This window comes from Nelumbo lutea, chromosome 4 (assembly GCF_056320005.1).
Source record: "Nelumbo lutea isolate HS-2025 chromosome 4, American lotus-T2T, whole genome shotgun sequence".
Classification (NCBI taxonomy): Eukaryota; Viridiplantae; Streptophyta; class Magnoliopsida; order Proteales; family Nelumbonaceae; genus Nelumbo; species Nelumbo lutea.
The window spans coordinates 12825288-12846526 of NC_142687.1; the positions used below are offsets into that span (position 1 = coordinate 12825288).

The 21239-nt window shown below is 38.5% G+C and overlaps 2 protein-coding genes across 3 annotated transcripts; both read right to left on the reverse strand.

Moving 5' to 3' along the window:
- Nucleotides 1-3992: 3992 nt before the first annotated feature.
- Nucleotides 3993-7397, reverse strand: TBL22 (TRICHOME BIREFRINGENCE-LIKE 22). The gene is made up of 3 exons (XM_088986230.1): nucleotides 7035-7397; nucleotides 6646-6929; nucleotides 3993-4894 (listed from the first exon to the last, which is right to left on the reverse strand). The coding sequence occupies exons 1-3, from the start codon at nucleotides 7270-7272 to the stop codon at nucleotides 4142-4144; spliced, it is 1275 nt and encodes a 424-aa protein (XP_088842356.1). The 5' UTR covers nucleotides 7273-7397; the 3' UTR covers nucleotides 3993-4141.
- A 4405-nt stretch (nucleotides 7398-11802) lies between these two features.
- Nucleotides 11803-14040, reverse strand: LOC148853989 (xyloglucan O-acetyltransferase 1-like). Of its 2 annotated transcripts, none has more exons than XM_088981939.1 (2): nucleotides 13492-14040; nucleotides 11803-13351 (listed from the first exon to the last, which is right to left on the reverse strand). In XM_088981939.1, the coding sequence occupies exons 1-2, from the start codon at nucleotides 13670-13672 to the stop codon at nucleotides 12243-12245; spliced, it is 1290 nt and encodes a 429-aa protein (XP_088838065.1). In that variant the 5' UTR covers nucleotides 13673-14040; the 3' UTR covers nucleotides 11803-12242. The 2 variants fall into 2 exon arrangements, with proteins under 2 accessions (XP_088838065.1, XP_088838066.1); XM_088981940.1 differs by having other exon boundaries at nucleotides 11803-13348; nucleotides 13492-13942.
- Nucleotides 14041-21239: the final 7199 nt, after the last annotated feature.

Below are 21239 nucleotides of genomic sequence, written 5' to 3' on the forward strand. Positions count from 1 at the left end.
TGAAGTTGCTTCTGTGAAAACTTCAGTGAAGAAATATACTTCATAAAGACATTCCTACAAAAGTCACTCTGATGTGGTGTATGTATCTTGAACTTCCCTTAACTTCTAGCTACCTCCAATGACTCCCTGTCAGACACATTTATAGGTAAGATACCTACCTTTCTCAAATCACAGCTAATAACCATAATAGAATTCTTCCACATGCACCATTACTAATTTTGAAGGACAGACCCTAACCGACCAATTCACCTCCTTAACAAATTTTGATATGACCAAGATAGTATAAAGACAACAGAAACAACAATGCCAGAAATAAAATAGTGCAAGCCAACTAGCAGGGCTTCATTACTGAAGCTGTAAAAAGCTGAAACTTGTGAAGGTTTGACCAATAGCCCACATACTGTTTAGCAATTAAATCAAGGTAAGTTAATAGGAAAGCAGAAGAGTAAGGAGGGGGAAGCACTTTCTTCAAAAAGCTTCTATAAACAAGGGGAAAAAAATCAGTGCATGCTTTAGAGACTTGTTTATACGGAAAACCAATTTTAGCAGAAGACGGGAACAGTGGCTAGAGAGAGATGACAAAAAGGTTTGACTAAGAAAGCAATCAATACAGACACCTTTAGGTAACCCATACGACCTAATAGAAGAAAATGCATTATTCAGGAATTCTCTCACCCCAAAATATCCCATAGGCCCTGCCATTTCATAATATATCTCCAAAGTCCTCCAATAATATTATCATCTTTCAAACCAAGTTGCATGTTCAATTCAAATTTCCAACCAAAAATAATCCTGATCCTAGTGGACCTTCAAGGATCCATAGGGAGAGACTGTTTAGCAGAATATAAATTTTCAGAACAAAGATTGTTTTTTTTTCCCTAAAACTCACCCAAAATCCATCCGAATTATGTAAACAGAAAAACTTCCAAAGGATAGGTATGATCAACTCAAAAAAAAATCAAATTAAAAACTATTTGATAGAAAAGAAGACAAGGAAGAGAATCATAAGAACTCCATGTTAGAGGTGACATAGAGGTGGATGTGGATAATCTTCTGCAGTTGAAAGATCAGAATAAGGGCTGGGGGTGTCGGTGCTGATGTTAAACTCCCACAAAAGGCCATGCCTTGTTTCTTAAGATCGTTACAAGTGCTGCCTCTGCTGCAAAAACTAATTGATGGAGAAAAGAGAGACAGCTGGAGATAAGAGATTGGCGATGTCAGTAGACTCAGTACTGATGTTAACTCCCACAAAGGTCATTGTCCTGTTACTTGAGCCATGCTACTAATGCTACCTCTGCTGAAACAACTAATTCATAGAGAAAAGAAAGATGAGAAAGGTGCTGTCTTTGATTGCAGTAATCCCACTTGAGTTGGAAGTATATGGTAGGATACCTGTTACAGTCAAAGTCTGTACACAAAGAAGAGGCAGAGGTATGAAAATGGTAGCTTTGCTAGTTAGCTAAGCATTTACCATTATTGAGAAGCTCAAGCTTTACTTGTTCATTATCATTGTCTGTTTATTCTGTAGATCCTTGCATTTATCTTTGTAAAACTTCTTCTTGAGTCTCACACAATCAGAGTAAGAGAGAAAGAACCAAACTCTTTGTCCACTATTAAATGGGATAATGTTGGTCAATGATATGGTGAATGGATAGAGTCGAAGCTAGGATCTTGCATACTGCAGGCAGAAATAAATTGAGCCTGTGGACTAGGACAGGCACATTTCCTGGAGGTTCAGCTATGGGACAACTGTTAGGATATTTTGGGTAGATGGGTTTAAGAGACCGAAAAGGATGGGGGCACTATAGTAATAACACGAATTGTGTTTGTAATTTAATTGAATGTCTGATAGTGGAGCCTTTGGAGATATCTTAAAGTAATAGAAAGTTTAAGACATTGCCATTGAACTAAGGAGAGGGTTTAGATAATTTTCCTTTTTATTAATATTATACTGATTAATAATGTAAGCATCTTATTTGAATTTTGAAAAGATATCTTTGTTGTTTCTCATAAATTTGATGGCTAAGAAGAGTGGCTTGAATTGACTCTTAAAGTGGAGGATGATCGTTTCAATTTTTGCTCCCTCATTAACTGAAATTTGGGTGATGATAAAACAGTTAAAAGAGGATACGTAGTAATTGGAGCCAAATTGTAGCTTGGTTAAATAACAAATATTGGTAAAAGGATTTTTTTGGGAGCATGGAAAACTGATGCCACTTTGCTACAACTAAGAGTATGCTTATTATTCATTTCCATCTTCTTGAGTTGTATGTATTATTATGTTAATTTTCTACCTGTATTTGTAGCAATGTTTTCGAACCGCCGTTGACCTTGACGATCAGACCATTTGGCCCGGGAGCCGTCCAGGCAAGTGGTTCCGTTCTACCCCAAACCCAGTCCCTAGCCAAAAACCGTTGAATTGGTCAACAACCCATTGACCCAGGTAGTCAAACCGTCGACCCGTTCAATGGTTTTTGGCCACTTTTTATTTTAATTTTTTTGTCAAAACAGGTCATCCATTAAACTGGACAGTCAAACCGTTGACCTGGAAACCAGTGGCCAGAATGGTTCCAGTTCGGGTCAGTTTTTAAAACATTGATTTGTAGTGATGGGATGCTCATTATGGTTGACTTCGATTTTCTTCATTTGTTTTCATGAGCATTAAGTTTCTGTCTTTTACATTTTTTTGGCATCTTTAAAACTTTTTTTTTTTTTGAGAGAAAGAATAACTGAGTTGATTAAGAAACAAAAGAAAGGTACATGAGGTGTTGTACAAGAGGAAACCCAAAACAGAAATTACAAAGGCAAGTTTCTGTCACTGTAAAAAACTTCCCTAAAATCAATTATAAAAAAAAAAGCACTTCCCTAAGAGCGCCAGATCTGGCAAAACTATCAGTTAAATGGTTCAACTCCCTAGGAATCCAGATGAGCTTCACAGTCATGGAACTCAAAATGTCTCTTGTCTCCATCAGAAAGTGAGCAAGCCTCCAAGGACCACTATCTTTCTCCTAGCCAGTTTATGGTGCTAACTGCTGAGTGCTGACAGAATCTCCTTTGATAGCTAGAGTAAACAATCCCTGTTCTTTTGCTATACGAAGTCCAGTAAGTGCAGATAAAACCTCAGCCTTTGTGGAATCAGTAATCCCAGTGGGTCCACTGAAAGCCCACCGAATGCTTTCCATCTCTACACCTCGAATTCCAGCTGTGCCGGGATTTCCCAAAGCACTACCAACTACTGTCTAACCATTCTGCTATTAGTTGGATACCTTGCTACACTTCAACTGAATTGAAAAGTTTCTTATTTTTTATCATTTCTTTTATTTTCTTTCAAAAGGAGTTAAGTGAATTCACTGGTTCAAGTGAAATGGACTTGATTGAGTGCATCTTGCTTAACTAGGTCTGAAGGACTGAATTGGCCTCCTGCTACTTGATTGTGAGTTCTAATCTAAGGCCTGGTCCCATTAGAGTTTTGGATGGCAACAGCTTATCTTGAAGGGCATCTCATCTCCTATAGATATTTAGCCCATTAAAGGGCTCAACAAAAGGGGTGTCTGCTTTTGCCATTCACGGGAGCCTATGGAGTGAAAGAAATAGGTGTATTTTTTAAAGGCAAGAGGTACCTTGAGATAGATTTGATTGGGAAAAAGGAACAAATGATCCAACTTTAGTTCTTAATTTTAGAGGCGGTCGTGATCTTAATTCCTCTTTATTTTTGCAGCCAAGTGATAGACATTATATTTGCTGTTTCTACAGGGGACTGTATATAATTTTGCACAAGGCATATTGGTACAGGGCACAGCACCTTATTTTTGATATATCATATAATGAAACAATTCATACGTTGTTTATCAGAAACAATGTATGTTAATCATTTGTCTTTTCCATGGAATTTGTGAAGCATGAGTAGGAGGTTTTCTGTTAATGGCTTGCAACGGCCCAGGCCCAAAACATTACATGGACCTAAAGAGAAAAGAGGGTTCTATCAATATAGATACATTTAACCAGGATCATGAAGTAAATTAAATTTGAACGAACAAAATATCTCTTTGTTACCAACAACTGAATGAATTGAAGGCTGGTTTACAGTATATATGATAGCATCCGTCCCTATCCCTTAATCAAGGGTCATCCTATTCAGCAGTCAACTCAGCACTGCCATCAAGAAATCATTCCAGGCGTCGATGGGTCCCGGCAAACACCAATGAACACAATCATTGTAACCTTCCATTCCTTTGTTGTTCCAATGGGACCCAGGGTGTCCATCAGGCCTCATCAACATTGCCCTGGTCACATCCAATGCCTTAAACTTGTTCCCTCTCTTCCCTCCCTTCTTTCTTGCTCTCTCAACCTCTTCCACCTGGATGGTCCTGAGTTCCCATTCCGTACCGCCCAAGTTCAACCCTACTTCACTTAAAGGGCTTGTTCTATTACAATTCCCTCCTGTGTTCCACGTCCCATTTTCAAAATGAGAAGGTGAGAAGGTCCTTAGCAGAGTTACCAGGTTCCTACACTCCTTACAAGCATTGATGAAATTGAGTGCAGTCCGAAACGCCATTCGAATGGCAAACCCCAGCCCAAGATCAGTGACATTCGGTTCATTGCAGAAGACACATCCAATTAGCATGTCACCCTCATATAAGTAGTTCTTTCGGAAGAACCAGTGAGCGTCAGAGACGATGGCATAGTCCACTCCGGGAAGCTTGTCGGCCCACTTCCCGTCGACCTTGTCAAGATGCAGGTCGAACACCCCGGAGAGTGACCCGTTGATCATTCTCTCCTCTCCCATCACCAGGAATTTTGTCCACAAGACCATGAGCGTGAAGCTATAGGAAGGAAAGTACCATGTGCGAAATCTATCTTCCACATCCTTGTACGTGTCTGTTGGAGTCTCCTCCTGCATGCAACATTACATACATTGTCGTTGTTATAATAACATACTAGGAAGTAGGAAACTTTCTCTCCCTCCCTCGCAGTATCCCCCATCCCTATGTCGCCCATCTCAAAGATCACCTCTCTCTCTCTCTCTCTCCACATTCTCATCGTAATGAATGTTTTCTCTGTCTGCATCTCATTCTCTTATTTTTTTAATGTTTTTCACATTTTTTTTATAAAGTATTTACGGTTTTTAACTTCTTTTACCAAGTCAATAGATGATTGTAACTTACTGGGTTCTTGGGATAAAATGGACCTGTGATGACAGATGAACCGGTTCAACTGTCTTGGGTGGGTCAACGACAGGTTGGAAACATTGGTTTAAACCACTGCCCACCCGCTATAGGTGGAAGAAGAAGAAAAAAGTCATAAAAGAATTAGGGACAGATTACAATTACATGCTACAAAAGCAATATATGTTCACACTACAGATGAAAGATGTTAAGAATTCCTGGGTCCTAGCCATAAAAGAACTAAGTTAAAAAATAATAGTAATAAAACAAGAACCATATTTATTTACTATAAGAAAAAAGTGACACTAAGAGATAAAAGAAAAAAAAATAAAAAAGAGAGAGATTTTCTTTTATAAAGTAAAAGGGTTGCTTCTTTGGTAAATGTGATTTCTTTATTTTATGGTCCATTAGGATCATAAGACATGATTATTAAAGCAGAACGAATCAATGGCTCTTGATCCCAAATATCGTGATCTCTTAACAGTAAAGGCTTCAATCTGCATTGTTGTTCTACAAATGAAATCTTGGTTTTTATCCCTGCAGAAATACAATTCTGGGTTGATTAGTTTACGTTGTCTAAATACACATCCTCCAATACGTCGGCAACTACCATTGGCAATTGGTTATACATAATCGATATGTAAGTTTCAAGGAAGAAATTAAGCTCCAAGGTATTATATTATATGATTTATCATATCTTTTCACATTCATCTATTATCTAGTTTATTGTATTAACGTGTCAACAATACCATGCCTACCGGATGGCATGATATTCAACTGCCTCACTAATAAAACCGAATTTCAGCTTTAGTCATTAAGGAATTCACAATCTCTTTGATAACTTTTTTTCGTTAAAACACAGAGCAATAATTCATTCAGTTCAACAATTTCAATTGTTATCAAATGGCCTTTGTCTATATTTACTCAATCAAAAGAAAACCATACAAGTAATTCAGTGAGAAACGAAAGAATAGCATGATCAAATAATCACCGAAACATTCCATAGGTGTTACAGGTTGTGTTTTCTCTTTGTTCTTTCCTTTTTTTTTGTTTGGTGTTGGGGGGGGGGGGGGGGGTTAAAGCAAATAAACCCTAAAATTTCTCAATACAGGTAAGTTGACAGATAGCTTATCATTCTGTTATCCAACCTTACAGTGGTGTTCTGAACTCTCAAATTTTAAAATTTGCATCTAACCAAATTGACTTGCATTACTACAAGTCTACAACAACTTAGGGTTTCACATCAGGTTAAAAGATTACGAAAATCATGTTTTAATCTATCTAGCTAATTTTAAAGTAGATGACATGATAAAAATATAATGATGGTGATTGGTGACAGCCGTTTCTCTATTGTTTCGCCCGCAAGAATTCTCGTGGTGATGAACTAAAGGTGCCAAACAATGCTTAATGAATGATAGCAGGCAGAGAATTAAGAGCAGTTACTCTTATGTATACGTACGAGAGAAGAACTGAGACTTACTTGAGATAAGAGACAGAGAAGCGATTCCATTTGGTTCCGAGCAACCGAGTCTCCAATAAATGCTATTTTTTTCCCTCGAAAAAAAATCAGGAAGGTCTTTGGATCAAACCTCGGAAGTTCGCATTGATCTGGCTTCCATCTCCAGTACACAAAATCGGAATCCTTCCTGCCATACTTGCCGCAGTTCTTCGAGTCGGGTATGGTAGGACAACTCCAGTTGGTATAAAGCGATCCTTGCAGGTCTGGAATCCATCGACCCGTGAACAAGTCGCACTGCTCATCGTCTAGACAACATATGCACAGAAACCACAAAAATTCATGAAAAAAGAAATAAAGAAGAAATGGTTACAATACAAACAAGCAGGGACGACGGGGTTTTAAGTGTGTACACTTATTGGATTTGACGACGAGAACATTTTGACTGGGGTGTTCTTCTTGGCGCCTAGTGGCCCTAAAAAACGGATTTGGAGAATACAAAAAGAAGAAGATGAAAATGGAGGTGAAACACAGCAACCATAATAGGAAAAACCCTAATTTCCCTGAGTTCATGCATCTGTCTTTCTTGAGTAGATGGAGAAAGAATTCTAAGGTTATTGCAGGAGAATTCATCTTCATTTTCATCCGCATGGGGAGAGGGAGAGGGAGAGAGAGATGTGTCGCATGGAATGTGAAGAAGCCTTCAGCGCTGTTTTGAGTAGATTTGCTTTGCCTTAATTAACAAAGGTGACGTAAGGGTAGATTCTCTGTAACCCCGCTTGTGTAGGAAGCATGGAGGTCGTGAAGGAAGGAAGGGAGCTGAAAAGGGAGGGTGGTGAGTGGTGACAGATCACAGACTGACAGTAGGGCGAAATTTAACGCTTGCCGCGTCATTGGCACACGTGGATTCAGTTGATGGTGGACGATTGCATGGAATTCTGTAATGGGGAGCTTTATTCTTGCCCTGATTCCACGGCGTAATCTTCTTTCTTAGTTTGGAAATCTGGAAAATGCACTTTATTGGACTCTCGCTCTCACGCACCCTCCAGGCTCCAGCTATGCTTGGTTGATTATTTATTTCTGTATAACTCCCGTCAACACGTAACACTCTGGCCAAGGCTTGTATCTACGTTCATGGTTGAAGTCTGACGAAAGGGGGTTTTGATCATACACGTTAAGAGTTTGGGGTTGGGGTTATATGTCATCCATCCATCTATGTTTAATGACGGTCAATTATTACTTTATTAGGGTAGGGTGAATTCACTGCCAGCATAAAATAAAAAAATTGTAGTCATTAAATTTAGATCACAACCAATTACATTATAGTCTGTTTATTTTTTATAAATTCTATTTTTTTCGATGTATTTATCATCTTATTCAACCAATTATGTCTCATAAATTATTAAAAAAGTTATTAATACAATATTATATCAACTATCAAATTAATTTCTCTGTCCCAAATGAATTCTTATCACAAGATTTTCTCTACACATGAAGTTATGCTTACCCGGCCCTAAATATAAATCTGGTGAAGACTCCATTTTGTATTAATACATAATAGTCTTATCAATGAAAAAGAAATTCTCCTTGTATTATTTCATTTATCTTTATCATTCCAATTGGAATTTAGCTTCTTACAATTATGCTGCTTAAATTAAATTAAATAGACAAATATTAATTAAATAAATATAAAATTAAGGAGAATTTTTTTAAATATAATTAATTAAATTACCAAAGCAAAAGAAAAACACATTTCATTTTCAATTAAGCTGTCCTAAACAATGACAACCATCAATGGAAAATACCAATATTGATTGCCTAAAACCAAAAAGAAAAAAAAAATTAATTAATTTTAAAAGTGATCGGGCAGTAGTTGAAAACAAATGGAACCTAGTGAGAATGATCAGTTCGCATTGAAAGAAATCTTTTAAAAAAGATTTTGGTCCGGAATCCCCAATTGTAACGGAAATTTTAGAAGAGCCCACTGCTCACATCAGTAACTTCGCCAGAAAATTAATCGGCCGGCTTCAAACATGATGGGTATTGAGAGAAGATGAAGATCCATCAAGAGATGCCACCTAAAAGGGAGGCATGCACAAAGTAATCAGCATGATCACATGCCTTTACACAAATTTAATTGATTCATGCATCATTTTCACAGCTCAACTTTTTGACTACTCTCCAAATATTTGCTTAATTAATTTAAAACTACAGATTTTGTTTAAGAATTTAAACTGATTTTTTGGCTCAATTGACCTTGAGAGTGGGAAGTTGGAAGCATTTGATGGTGGGTCTTGACCATCACAATCCAAAATTGACTCGTCATTAGCACACACGAGTAACCTAGATATTCTTACAAGTAGTACGTTCTGATTGGGCCATTTGGCAAGATTCAACCGCTACCTATTGTTGAATTATGGATTTCATTATTTTATTTTCATGTTCATTTTATGGAAAAATAGGTTGGGAGTTGCTGTGAATATAAATTGCAAAATTAGGTTAGTTTTACACTGATAAATTTACCTTCTTACCAAACAGACTTTTAGCTGTAATGGATGCAAATATGAATTCCAATAAAGCAAATGATTTTCTTTTTTTTATCAAAAGCCTACTTGAATGCAAATTTACTTCTTTTCTATTGATATACTTTTACATCTTATTATCAATGTAAATATGCATTGGTCTGTCATTTGTCAATGCATAAATGTAATGTTGCCAAACACAGGCAAAAGTAAACCAGAGTGCAAATTTACCCTGAACCGAGATTTACACTCCATTTGCATCGTTTCCAAAACGTAGCCTAAGGCTGAATTTGAGAAGAGTATAAATACAAATATATACAATACAAATACATACAAAACAATACAAAATAGAAGGTTTTTGTACTCCTTCCAAACTGAGCCTAAAAGGTTAAAAGGAAAGATAAAGATATATAGCTCTTTAATGCGTTATCAGTCTATAGAGTCTAGAAAGCCAAGCCTAGACCAAAATTAATAAGACGCCAGGCTTGGGGCTGGGCCCAGGCTCTGCGGGCCTGAAGGTTGAACCTGGGTTGCAATTTCCATCCCATGGGCTGGGCATGACCCAATTAAAGTCTAGCTCATGTGCACTACTATTCCATTTCACTTGTTTGTTATTATTTCCAACGATTAATACTGAAAAGATTAGCAAGATATTAGGGCCTAGTTTGTTCTTTGTTTCTTCAAATCGGCTATTACAGTAAATTCATAATACGCACAAATCCATCCTCTGCTGTATCCTGCATGTTTTGGTTTATGGTCTCTAACACTAGCAAGTAAAATCGTGGATCTGAGTTTCATCGTTCTTATCTTTTCTCAATGTTCGGGTTAGGGTTGAGAGGTTCGTAATTCAGATTGTATTAGCGTTGGGACTAAGGTGGCCGTATGACAATGGCTGAATATATTCAACTGAAAGACAATGCAATAAACCATTCAATTGAGCTACAGTACAATTCCAGCGGTTATAATCCAATGCCACCACCGTATGCAGCTCTTAAGGCACAGCACGGTTTGTTTCTCTGGGTACGGTGGCCTGAGAATCTTTTTGAGTTTGCAATAAAAAGGGTTTAGAAATTAGAATCCCTAAATTTTGCAGTAAAAACATTCAATCAAGTTGATGGTTTCGACTTTCAAGGTAGGACTCCTTTCGCCTCTCTATCTCCATTTGTTTATTTCTCTATTATTCACTACATCTATTCAGGTCGAGTTCTAACACCATCCAGCACTTGGGAAAGTTGAAGGGTTGAGACGAACATCTTGGGCAAAGCAGGTAATTGGTCGGTGGATGTCCATCTCTATAAATTATGATGACATGGGTTCTCTGCAATGCACTCCTAACATGGTTGATAAACACTATAATCAAATCTCCATTTGATTTCCAAAGCTCCTGCAGGAGGGGTTTCTCCCTGACTTAGAAGATGAAAGGAGAACAGGATTGTTCCTAATAGTGCCTTATTTCAATTCTTATTGATGGTTTTTTTCTAGGCAGCTATAGTTAAGACTTGAGAAAACATCGTTACTTATTCAGGAGATGGATGATAAGGGGTCAGCTTCCTCTCATTGATGCTCTTGGAAAAGCAAAACGGTATGAAGCAGATACTTTGGATGTTCAAATGCTTGGATGTATGCTTTGATGATCAAAAACTTTGGGAGAAGTGATGTGGGTACCTCACTGAGGCTGTAGACCTTTTTAATGAAATGAAGTAACTCCGATGCAATCCAGATGCCTATGTTTATAATGCGCAACTGTCAGGGATGGTGAGGGCTGTTCCTATGCATTAATCCACATGCTTATAATACCAGGAAATCTTCTCAGTTTCACCATATGCATATGGTAATGTGGGCATCTCTCTATGTAAAAACAAAGTTTTTTACTTGTCCACCTGGAACCAAATTGTAACTTGGTGAGATTGGTTTTCTGTTTCCATAATGAAGTGTTGACTGTTGAGAAGAGAACACAACATACAAAGAACATTTGTATATCTAAACTTTGACACGAGGAACCCAGTAGCAACCTTTAAAACCCAAATTAATTTATCCACTTCTTGAATAAGCTGGTAGGCAGGAGAAGCACCAAGTTCTGCAAGCATCTGGATGTTTAAAGTATCAATCTTACCACAGAACTCTCTGTCCAGGGAGTCGAATGGAGGGTACATGTGGCCTGAGAGTTCTCCATCCATAAATGGAGGGGTAGACGATAAGTATTTTCCTTCTTTTTCTGGTGGAAGAATGTTTGGGAGACTCTTCCAAATAGAACAAAAAACTAGATCTCTTCTTGGTATCCACCAATTTAACCAGTGTATCCTAGTAAATTTCCTTTTCAATAGAAGATCCAAACTACCTTTTTCCCACCAGGGTTGTGGATAGAAACTTAAGGTTTGTAGTAACTGCTTGGGAATGTTTGACATTGTACTTTGGGCTCTACAGGGGAAATGCCAATCTACCAAAGGAGGTCCCTCTCATCACATCGAGATGTGTGTGCATGTGTAGGCAACTAGGAACAAAGCCATTGTGATTTATGAGGTTATTTTTGGTGGGCAATAAATAGCAAGTGACAAAATAATACATTGGATTGGTTAGATTACTAGGACCATTTGGATGTGTTGTGCAAGAAAGGGAAGCATGAATTTAATGTAATTTCCAACATGTTTGCCAGGAGAAGGAAAAGAAAAGAGAAAGCTTCCTTGGAACTTACATCAAGCATTTAACTTGTCCATGCCCAGTATCTACAATCTCTTAGAAACAACTAAAGAATGGCTTCCTTACTAGAATTTACTTGTATCATTTCCCATTCAAATGATTTGTATGCATTACACAACCGAAAACCTTCTAAAGCAAGACTGATTCCTTGTACCATTAAATCACTTTTCCTATGATCAGGTCTCTCTTACCATTACCAGTCACCCCCCCCCTTCTTTTAATCGGAAAGGGGGGGTCTAAGAATGTAAGACGAACCAATCAATCATCCATCTATTCTTTGTTCTAAAAGCAATTACACAGCATCCGCATATAGAAATTGAAGAAAGCAAGAGTCACAGAGAAGCTCTCTCACCTTGTCTCTCTTTTACTTTCCTGGTTTGGAAATGCATGAACTGGCCTATCTCATCCTTGTTTCCTTGATTGAACTTCCCATCTCTTCATCACCTCTAACAGTATTGCATTCCAAATATCCGTTGGCCCCGGCAAGCACCAATGAACACAGTCGTTCTGCACACGCTCTGGGATGCCATTGGCAAAGGGGAAAGGATGCATATATGGACCAGGGTGAGCATCCGGTCTCATCCATGATAATATGGTGACATCCAATGCCTCGAACCTCAACCCTGGGAATTGGTTCCCTTTCTTCATGGCTGCCTCCACCACTTCTATCTCTATCTTCCTCATCTCGGCATCCATTGGCTGGAGCTCTTTCTCTCCTTCCTTGAAGGGCTCCTTCTTCGGACACGCTCCTGCTTTGTCCCATTCGCCTTCAAAATGCGAAGGAGAGAACGTGGTCACAATTATATCAATTGCATTGCTATTGGTACCACGCCTGCTGCTTATTACAGTCTCAAGGGTTGTATTAAAAGCCTTCCTGAAAACATCATAGAAACCGATCTCTGTGTGGTTGAGCTCAGGGCAGTAATGGCAGCCTAGAACTGAATCATTCTCGAAATAAACAGCAGGGTGGAGGAACCAGTGCCCGATTGAGAAAACTATTATGTCCATCTGCCCCATATCTGATGCCCATCGGTCGTCAACAGAATCCAAATACAATCTGTTATAATTGACACCCGTGTTCGATTTTTCGATTCCTTTTACCAAGAAGGGTGACCAGTAGATTGACACATTGGTGTTGTGAGAAGGAATGTACCATCTCCGGAACTTGTTATCATCCCCGTTTCGGTAGACAAGATCGGGGGTAGAGACAGTTGAGAGTAGGCAGAGCAAAGACTCCAACTGGTTTCTAGCCATGGAATCGCCAATGAAGGCCAAATGTTTGTTCTTGAGAAGTCGGAGGAAAGCTGTGGGATCAAACCTGGGGAGTCCGCACTGTTTGGGTTCCCACCTCCAGTAGAGATAATCAATGTCAGGCCTTCCATGGCTGATGCAATTCTGACCTTCTTTGATTGTAGTGCAGCTTGTGCCATTATAAAGAGGGCCGGATTCGTCGCGTACCCATTTGCCATCGTTGTAGTCACATGGGGCTTCGTAAAACACTTGCTGCTCTACTGCAAAAAGGAAGACATGGAAGAAGGTTTTCTCCTTAGTGACAGAAAAACATAAGACAAGGAAAGAGAAACCAGAGCAGAAACATGACAACCTTATATGGGTTTTTAATAGAACGATATCATGTTGACGGAAAATTTACCTTGAGAGGAAACGATGATTGGCTTATTTTCGGGGATTTGATCGGTTAGAGATTGTTTTAGAGGGAGAGGATAAAAATAAAAATGGAGGAGAGTTAAGGGAAGGAGAGCATAGAGAGCCCAAGTTATGAGCTTCTTGGTGAAGAATAGAGGTTGGCTTTTGAATGGGTTGGTCGTACCCATCTCATATCTATCCTCTTCTCTTCCGGTATCTTTCCTTCTTTCTTTCTCTGGGCTGGGTGTTTTCTGCGTAAAGAATCAGTCCGAGAAGAAACTGAGCTGTCCTGAAAAAGTGGCTGTTTTCTGGGTCTCGGGTTGCTGAAGGGGGAAGAGCAGAGGAGATGCAATGGATTTTGGGTGGAGGATATAATAAGGCTTAGTGGTGATGGAGATTCGGTCAGTGACACGGAAAATGAAAATCTCATGGATAAATAATGTAAGATTGGTTTGGACAATTGGCCAACGGCCTACCCTTCTCTCTTTCTATCTCTCTCTCACACACTATCAATGGTTGTCGGTCTCACTGCAGTACTCGTCTCTTTTTCCATTCCATCTCTCTTCCAAGTTAAATTCAATTTCAAATAACTGGTGCCGTCTTCTAAGCCACGTGGAACAGCATTCATTTTTGGAAAAATTTTCTTTTAGTACTTTGGGCATAGTGTTATTTTGTTCCTCAAACTTTAAAACCTGACAGTTAAATATTCGAAATTTTAAAACGTTTCAATTCATTACCTACGTTAATCAGTTGTTAACCATTGATTGAGTGGAATTTGAAAAAGATAAATATCATCTAATTTTTTTTATCAATCATCTAAATCATTTAAATCATCTAAATGTTGATAAAAAATTAACAATTCCAAAATTTTGTTTCTTCTATTCAAGAAAATTGGAGAAATGTCTAAATGGACATTTTGGACCTCAACTTTCTTGAATAAAAGAGACAAAGATTTAAGACTTAACTTTTTATCAATATTTAAATGGTTAATAAAGAAAATTAGATGATACTCAAAGTACATTTGTATTTTTTCAAAAACCATTAAATGACTAATTAACAAATGGCTTTAATGATAGATACTAGATTAACACATTTTAATAGAGAATGACATTAGACTCAAAGAACATGGTAATAAAAAAGAATTTTCACTTTATTTTTAGTCTTATCAGTCAGCTTGTGCTTAGTTTGGGAGATATTCTCAATTCAAGGCTATAATGGGTGTTTTAACGTGTTTTGCACTGATTGAATCTGTTTCCCTGCATCCAGTTCAGGTGTTTCCTGTACGGGTGCATCACCTGTATATGTATGCATTGATAAACAGTACCCTTCCATTAGCATGTCATGTATGTTTTACATATAATGACAACGGCTGAAGTTGATGAACTGAACGACTTGGAAAGCAATAAGCTTTTTCAATTCAGCCACCGATGATGATGATGATGATGTTGTATGAAGGCAACATGATGATAATATGAAAGCAGTTGCGTACATTAGGCAGCTATGGCGTTATCATTGATGATAATAGCAAGTAGGACCCTTCAAACGTATACATCAATGAGTCTTGTACAAGAACTCACGAAGGTGGGACTGGGAACGTTCTAAGGTTTTCCAGTGCAGGCTGTACTGAAAACGTGTGTGTTTGTGATTGGTTGGTACTTGTACACGTTTCCTGTGATTGGTCGGTACCTTCCACCTAGATCTATATTTACAAATTTATTTATTTATAATGCAATGTCCTTCTTTTAATGTGCCTTCGCTGCCTCGTGGCCCTCGTCGTCTTTCTCTTTTGTTTTTTTCCCTCGATTTCTTATATATTTAAAAAATATAGAAAAAAAAAATTCTCACATTGCGGACCAGAAAGAAGAGAGTACCGGATTGTTATGATAATAAGTCGTCCCTCAATAAATTGGAAGACAGTGGTGATAATTCAGCGTTCCTCGCATGGGCTCCTTGAGATCTTCATTTGTTATTTATTTATTTTTTTCAAAAAAAAATGCATAGCTGTCAGTGTCGCGTGTCCATGTCCAAACAATACAAATGTCAATAATGTCAAATTGTTCCTAATTAATACATGATAAAGATAATATTATAATAATAATAAGGTAAAATACAAAAACTTCCTCCCTCACACGTTTTCGACTACGGTTTCTAAAGGTAACTTTTGGGGTTTAATATCAATAAAAATAATAAAAATAAAAAAAAATTATATATCAATAAAGTGCAAAAACAATGTTCATCTTCTTCTTCTTGCCCTTTGTTCATCAGAGCCGCCGCTCGCCACCACCGTCCGCTATAGTCCGCCACCGCCTCCGATAACATTGTCTGAGGTGACGGTGGTGGCGTTAGTGGTTTCTCTGTCCAATGCCACCACCTTTGCCCACCTCCACCTCTGCCTCCGCCTCCGATAATATTGCCGGAGATGGGCGGAAGTGGCGACATTGGATAGAAAAACCACTAGTGTCGCCGTTGCCACCTCTGCCTCTGGTGAACAAATGACAAGAAGAATAATATAAACAATGTTTTTGCCTTTTATTGATATTATTTTTAAAAAGTTAACCTATTTTTAAATTTTTTTTAAATATATTAATTTTATTGATATTAAACCCCAAAAGTTGCTCTTGTATGCTATTACCCCTTTCGACAATCATAAAAACCTCTCTTAACAAAAACCTCCCATAAACTTTCAAAAGATTGAACATAAACCTCCATCCTTTCTGTTATTAAGCCACACACAAAAAAAAAATGTTTAACTGATACGTTATTTTTTTAAAATACCTATTTTAACCTTTTTGTATATGATCTTATATATAATTTTATTAAAACTCATTGATGGTTAGACAGGACATAGGAACCCGTGTTGCTTTGGGATCTATTCATCTAAGGTTGAGTCCTCGACCTCGACGACATGAAAGCAGCAAAAACTAATAGCGGCTTTGGTGTCCGGAGAAGAAAACGTTGGCTCCCTTGGTCAAGGTTCCAAATGAAGAAACCAGCACCACCAAAATCGTCCCCGTTGATGCTCTTCATCACCACGATGAAGCAACCAACGTTAAAGACATTGGGCTGGTTATGGATTCTTTTATTGCGTAATTTGGCTTCTTCTCTATTTCACTCTTAATTCTATCCTGGTCCCAGTCCCAGAGTAGAAATTCTGTTCAAAAAGGACTCCCGTTAATTCCACAATGTTGTTTTTTGTAAAAGCCGATTTTCCCGCTCCCATCTTGATTTGAAACCGTTGCATTTGCTTCTAAGGATTCCCTCAGAAGTTGTACTCTGTGTTTTTAATTCTCCGATCATGGGTTGCATATATGGTAAGTGTTGTAGTCTTTATCCATCCTCCTCCCATGGAGATGTCCCAGACAAGCAAGAAGTTGGTCTGTGTTGTAGCAGCAGCAACCTCCATGTTCATTGGAATCATGGAGATGCACTGACTGAGAACTCGTTGGAGTTCGCCCTCGTGCCTTCCCACAAGTTTTGTTTGGGGTATTTGTTCCTCATTAAATCAGTCCAAGAGTTGTCGTTCTAGAAAAGAACCAGACCGTCGGCAACACCAGTGTAAGGTCCCTGGCCGATCGGGTCAAAGGCAACGCTTTCTAGACCTTGGACCTGATTCAGAAACTTAATCTCGGTTTTCTGCAACAGATTTTGAGTGTCCCTCTCGACTGGAACCTCTGACCATGGAGGCAAATCTATCTTGTGAGCGACAAAATCAGGGAAGCCAGAGATGGCACTGTGCTTAAAAGGGTCGATCCCACAATAGAGAGCCAACAGGAGGAATATCCTTGTGAAAACTCGGGTCGGCGTCATTGCAGAAAATTCGATTCGGGCGATAATTTTCAATGGTAGAGAGACAATTGGGGTTTTATGGGTCGACGAAGAAATCTATGGTTTCTCTTTTTTGTTAGTTGGTTGGATGGATATTTGTGTTCTACTTGAATAGAGAAGGGATGAGGAGAAAGCAGACCATCGTTGTTGAGAGTTGTAATGGCGGTCAGGCGGTCAAAAGAAACTGAGGAAGGGGAAATAGAAAGAAGAGAGAAACAAAGATGGGGAAGAAGAGAGAGGGGGAAAACAAAGAAAAAGGGGAGAGGGGAGAGAAGAGGAGTGTAGAGAAAGAAAGAGAAATTAAGAGAACGAGAGAGCTTCAAGAAGGTCGTCGTTGGTAGTTGCCTGAACTCTATTCGTTGCCACTGTGAAGAATGAATAGCTCCTTTTGGTTGCTCTGGCTTGATGGAAGGGAGTGGAGAAAGTGGGGATGAAGGGGAGAGAGAGAGATCAAGGAGAAATTTTATAATTTTATCGGTTTTTCTTCTGAATCAATGAATGGAGGTTTTTGTTAATGTAAAATTATAGGGGAGGTTTTTATAATTGTTTTAAATTTCAAGAGTGGTTTTTATATTTTACCCTAATAATAATGGTTTCCACTTCCATACTGGAAAAACATTCACATGTCGGAAAAACCTTATAATCATTCAACCGGCATTATAAAAGTGGAGTAAATTGGAGATGGGTGCCCTATACTTTGGGTAGTGACAATTAGAAGGATATGAACTGTTAAATGCAACATTTTAGTATCCTAAAATAAATGTAACATTGGGTAGTGACAATTTTTTTAAATATTGATTGTATTCAAATATAGACATTTTTGTAATTTTACTCTCATTTTAACATAATTAGAATATTTTTAAAAGCTCGTGATACTAAAATAACCCAATTGAAAATTCAAACTCTTAAGTATCAAAAGCCCTTTCGGTATTATATCTTTCCGGCAAAGTTTTTACCTTTTACTAATATACCATAAAAATTGCCCTAGTATTAATTGGGAAGTCAGTAAACAGATCAATCTAAAGTGGCGTAACATAAAATTAGACTCAAAAGGCCAAAAGAGTTAACGTCTGCGTCCCAAAAACGCCCCACAGCGCATCTCAGCGTGCAGTAAGAAGTAAGAACATTACCCGTACTTGTCATTGGGAGATATTCCCAATGCACGGCTGGGATTGGCTGTGGAGCGGTTTTAAGGCGCAGGTGTAAGATGTTATATTCAAAACATAAGAGGATCAGAACTGGAATGGCGAACAATTGACGTAAAGGGTGAAGAATGGGTACCTAATAATATTTTGGGAGGGCTTCCTTGGTTTGGTCCCCTCAATATTGACCATCCCATCGCTGGAGACATGACACATGACATGAGATGATATGATATGATATGATGATGTGATCGGATGGATGGATGGTAGCCCGGGACCAACAGTCCTCAAGGGAGATGGGGACCACCTACCCTTACCCTTCATAGTTTTTTCAACTTTTTTTGTTTGAAGTGAAAAACGGGGGCCCACCACTCTCGGGGTTTCTGTGTCATGTGAAAAGGGAAGTGGGCTGACTTTTCTAATGGTAGATGGGCCCTCGGTATGAAAATAAAGGGAAGTGGGTGGGTGGGTGAGCATTATTAAGTATACGAGTGTATTGATGATGATTCGCCCCAAGCCCAACCTCATCACCATTTTGGAAGTAGACAAAGGGATCTATGGGATGGGATGCCCCTAAACTAACCATAACGATACCTGCTAGTGCTATCGTTGGACAATTGGACACTTGTGACTCGACTACCGTGGCCCCCCCTTTTCCTTCTTGCCATCAATCAAAGTTATTAACTTCTTCTCACTTCCTATGAAACCCAATAATAACATGTTATCAACTTTGTGCCCGCTCCTCACTCCTCTCTCTCTCATTAATCAGTGGCCCACTAGCCGTCCACGAATCAATCTCGATGATGGCCTTACATCCATCATGCCCGTTGCTTTGCTTGGGCTTTTTTACCTGCGAGCTGCGACGGTAATAATGTAGAGTAAAAGAATTTCTTTGTACCATTATGCATCAGAGCTCAGATCAGATCAGAAGGTCTTTTAAAAGGAGTTCACTGTCCACTCTCTTGCGAGTTGCGACCCCAAAATCCCAGGTGAAACATGAGCACTGAGCAGAGCACGCCAGTTTTGAAAATTAAAAAAGCAGTTCACGTGATGGTTTCTTTTTTTAAGGGTTTATTTCCCTTGCCGATCTGTCCACATTTCATAAAGAGATGGATTGCAAGGGAGTGCTGCATCAGATGTGATGTGATCAAGACAGCCGAACATGTGACCCACTTGCTTAATTACTAGTTAGGCACTGTACCGAATGTTGGCTTTGCCTTTGTTGAGACTTGAGACTAGAAATATGAACATCCGTTTGTCAAAACCACAAGCTTCAAATGGGAGTGGGTGACACAAAACACCCGAACAAAGGTGGTGAATTGCCTAGTTTCACAACCCCAACCCCCCCAACCCGATACATTGATTGATTACTGCTTTTGCATTTATGAAACCAGTTGATTGGTTATCACTTTTTCAGATACGATGGATTTATGGTATCTCATAATCTGACTGGTAAGTTAATACGGATTACGGAAAAGATGAAAAATAAATTGTACCGCGTAACAATTCCTTGTGCTCATGACAGTTAAGCAGACAGAGCTGGACCTGACAATTGGCTTCAGTGGTTCGGGTTCGGTTAAGGTAATTTGGGTTGAATTCGGGACGGGTTGAATTTTGGGTTGGTTTGTCAAATGTTAGACCCTAACCCTAAATGTTCATGTTAGGGTTGACCCATGGGTCAACTCGGGTCATCCCAAAAAATATTTAAATTTAAAAAAATAAAGAAAAATTACATGAAAAATATCAAAACTAAAAGAAATAACCTTAAATTTCCAAATAAAAAACTTGAACATTTGACAATAAAAAAACTAAAGAGTGAAAACTTCTAACAATACATAAATAATCCCAACTAGAGTTGACAATCAGGTCGGGTCGGGTCATTTCCGCATTCGGGTAGTTAAACATGAGACCCTAACCCTACTTTTTCGGGTTGGGTCGGGTCGGGTTAACTTTTTTCCAGGTCTAAACAGAGCCATCATCCACCACAAATTTCCAAACCCCGATTTTAATGTGATAAATTGAGGCAAGGCAGCCTAACCAAAGGGAAATAGAGTCGTAGAGATAGTAGAACCTTACAATAGCGAAAGCACTATAGCAGCCTGAAGCCTGCAGCCCCCCACCACCTTACAAGGCAGCCTAGCCTACCAAGTTCCGGAGGAACTGAACTCTAAACTCAGCTTCAATCAGTGCAAGGCTCGTTCGACCAGCCTTTAGGGGCTTGCATTGAACAGTGCAAGGTTGTTCGAGTGGAGCCTGCATTGATTGTAGCCAATCTCGAAATGTAGCTCCTATTTGCTATTTCCAGAAGACATAAGACCCACGCCAACAGAAAGTTTGACAAAACAAACACCCACAGCCACAAATGGAGACCGTCTAAAGCGGTATTTCGGTCCCATCCACACCCCAATTTCTTAATAAAATATTAATTATTTTACTTAATTTTTTAAATTTCAATGTTTTATCAATAAAATAATATTTAAAATGTTTAAAATATATTTTTTAAAATTTTAATTATTTTACTATCATTTTTTATAAAAATTAATATTTATTGGTTAATATTAATTCATTGATGAATTTTTTCAATACATTTATCATATAAAATGCAAAATATAGATATTTATGATTAACTGTGTAGATCAAGATTTTTGAACCACCATTGATTTGGACGGTTGGACTATTCGGCCCGAGAAACATCCAAACAAGCGATTCAGTTTTACCCCGAACCCAGTTTTTGGCCAAAAATCATTGAAAAAGTCAACAATCCATTGACACGAGCAATCGAATATTC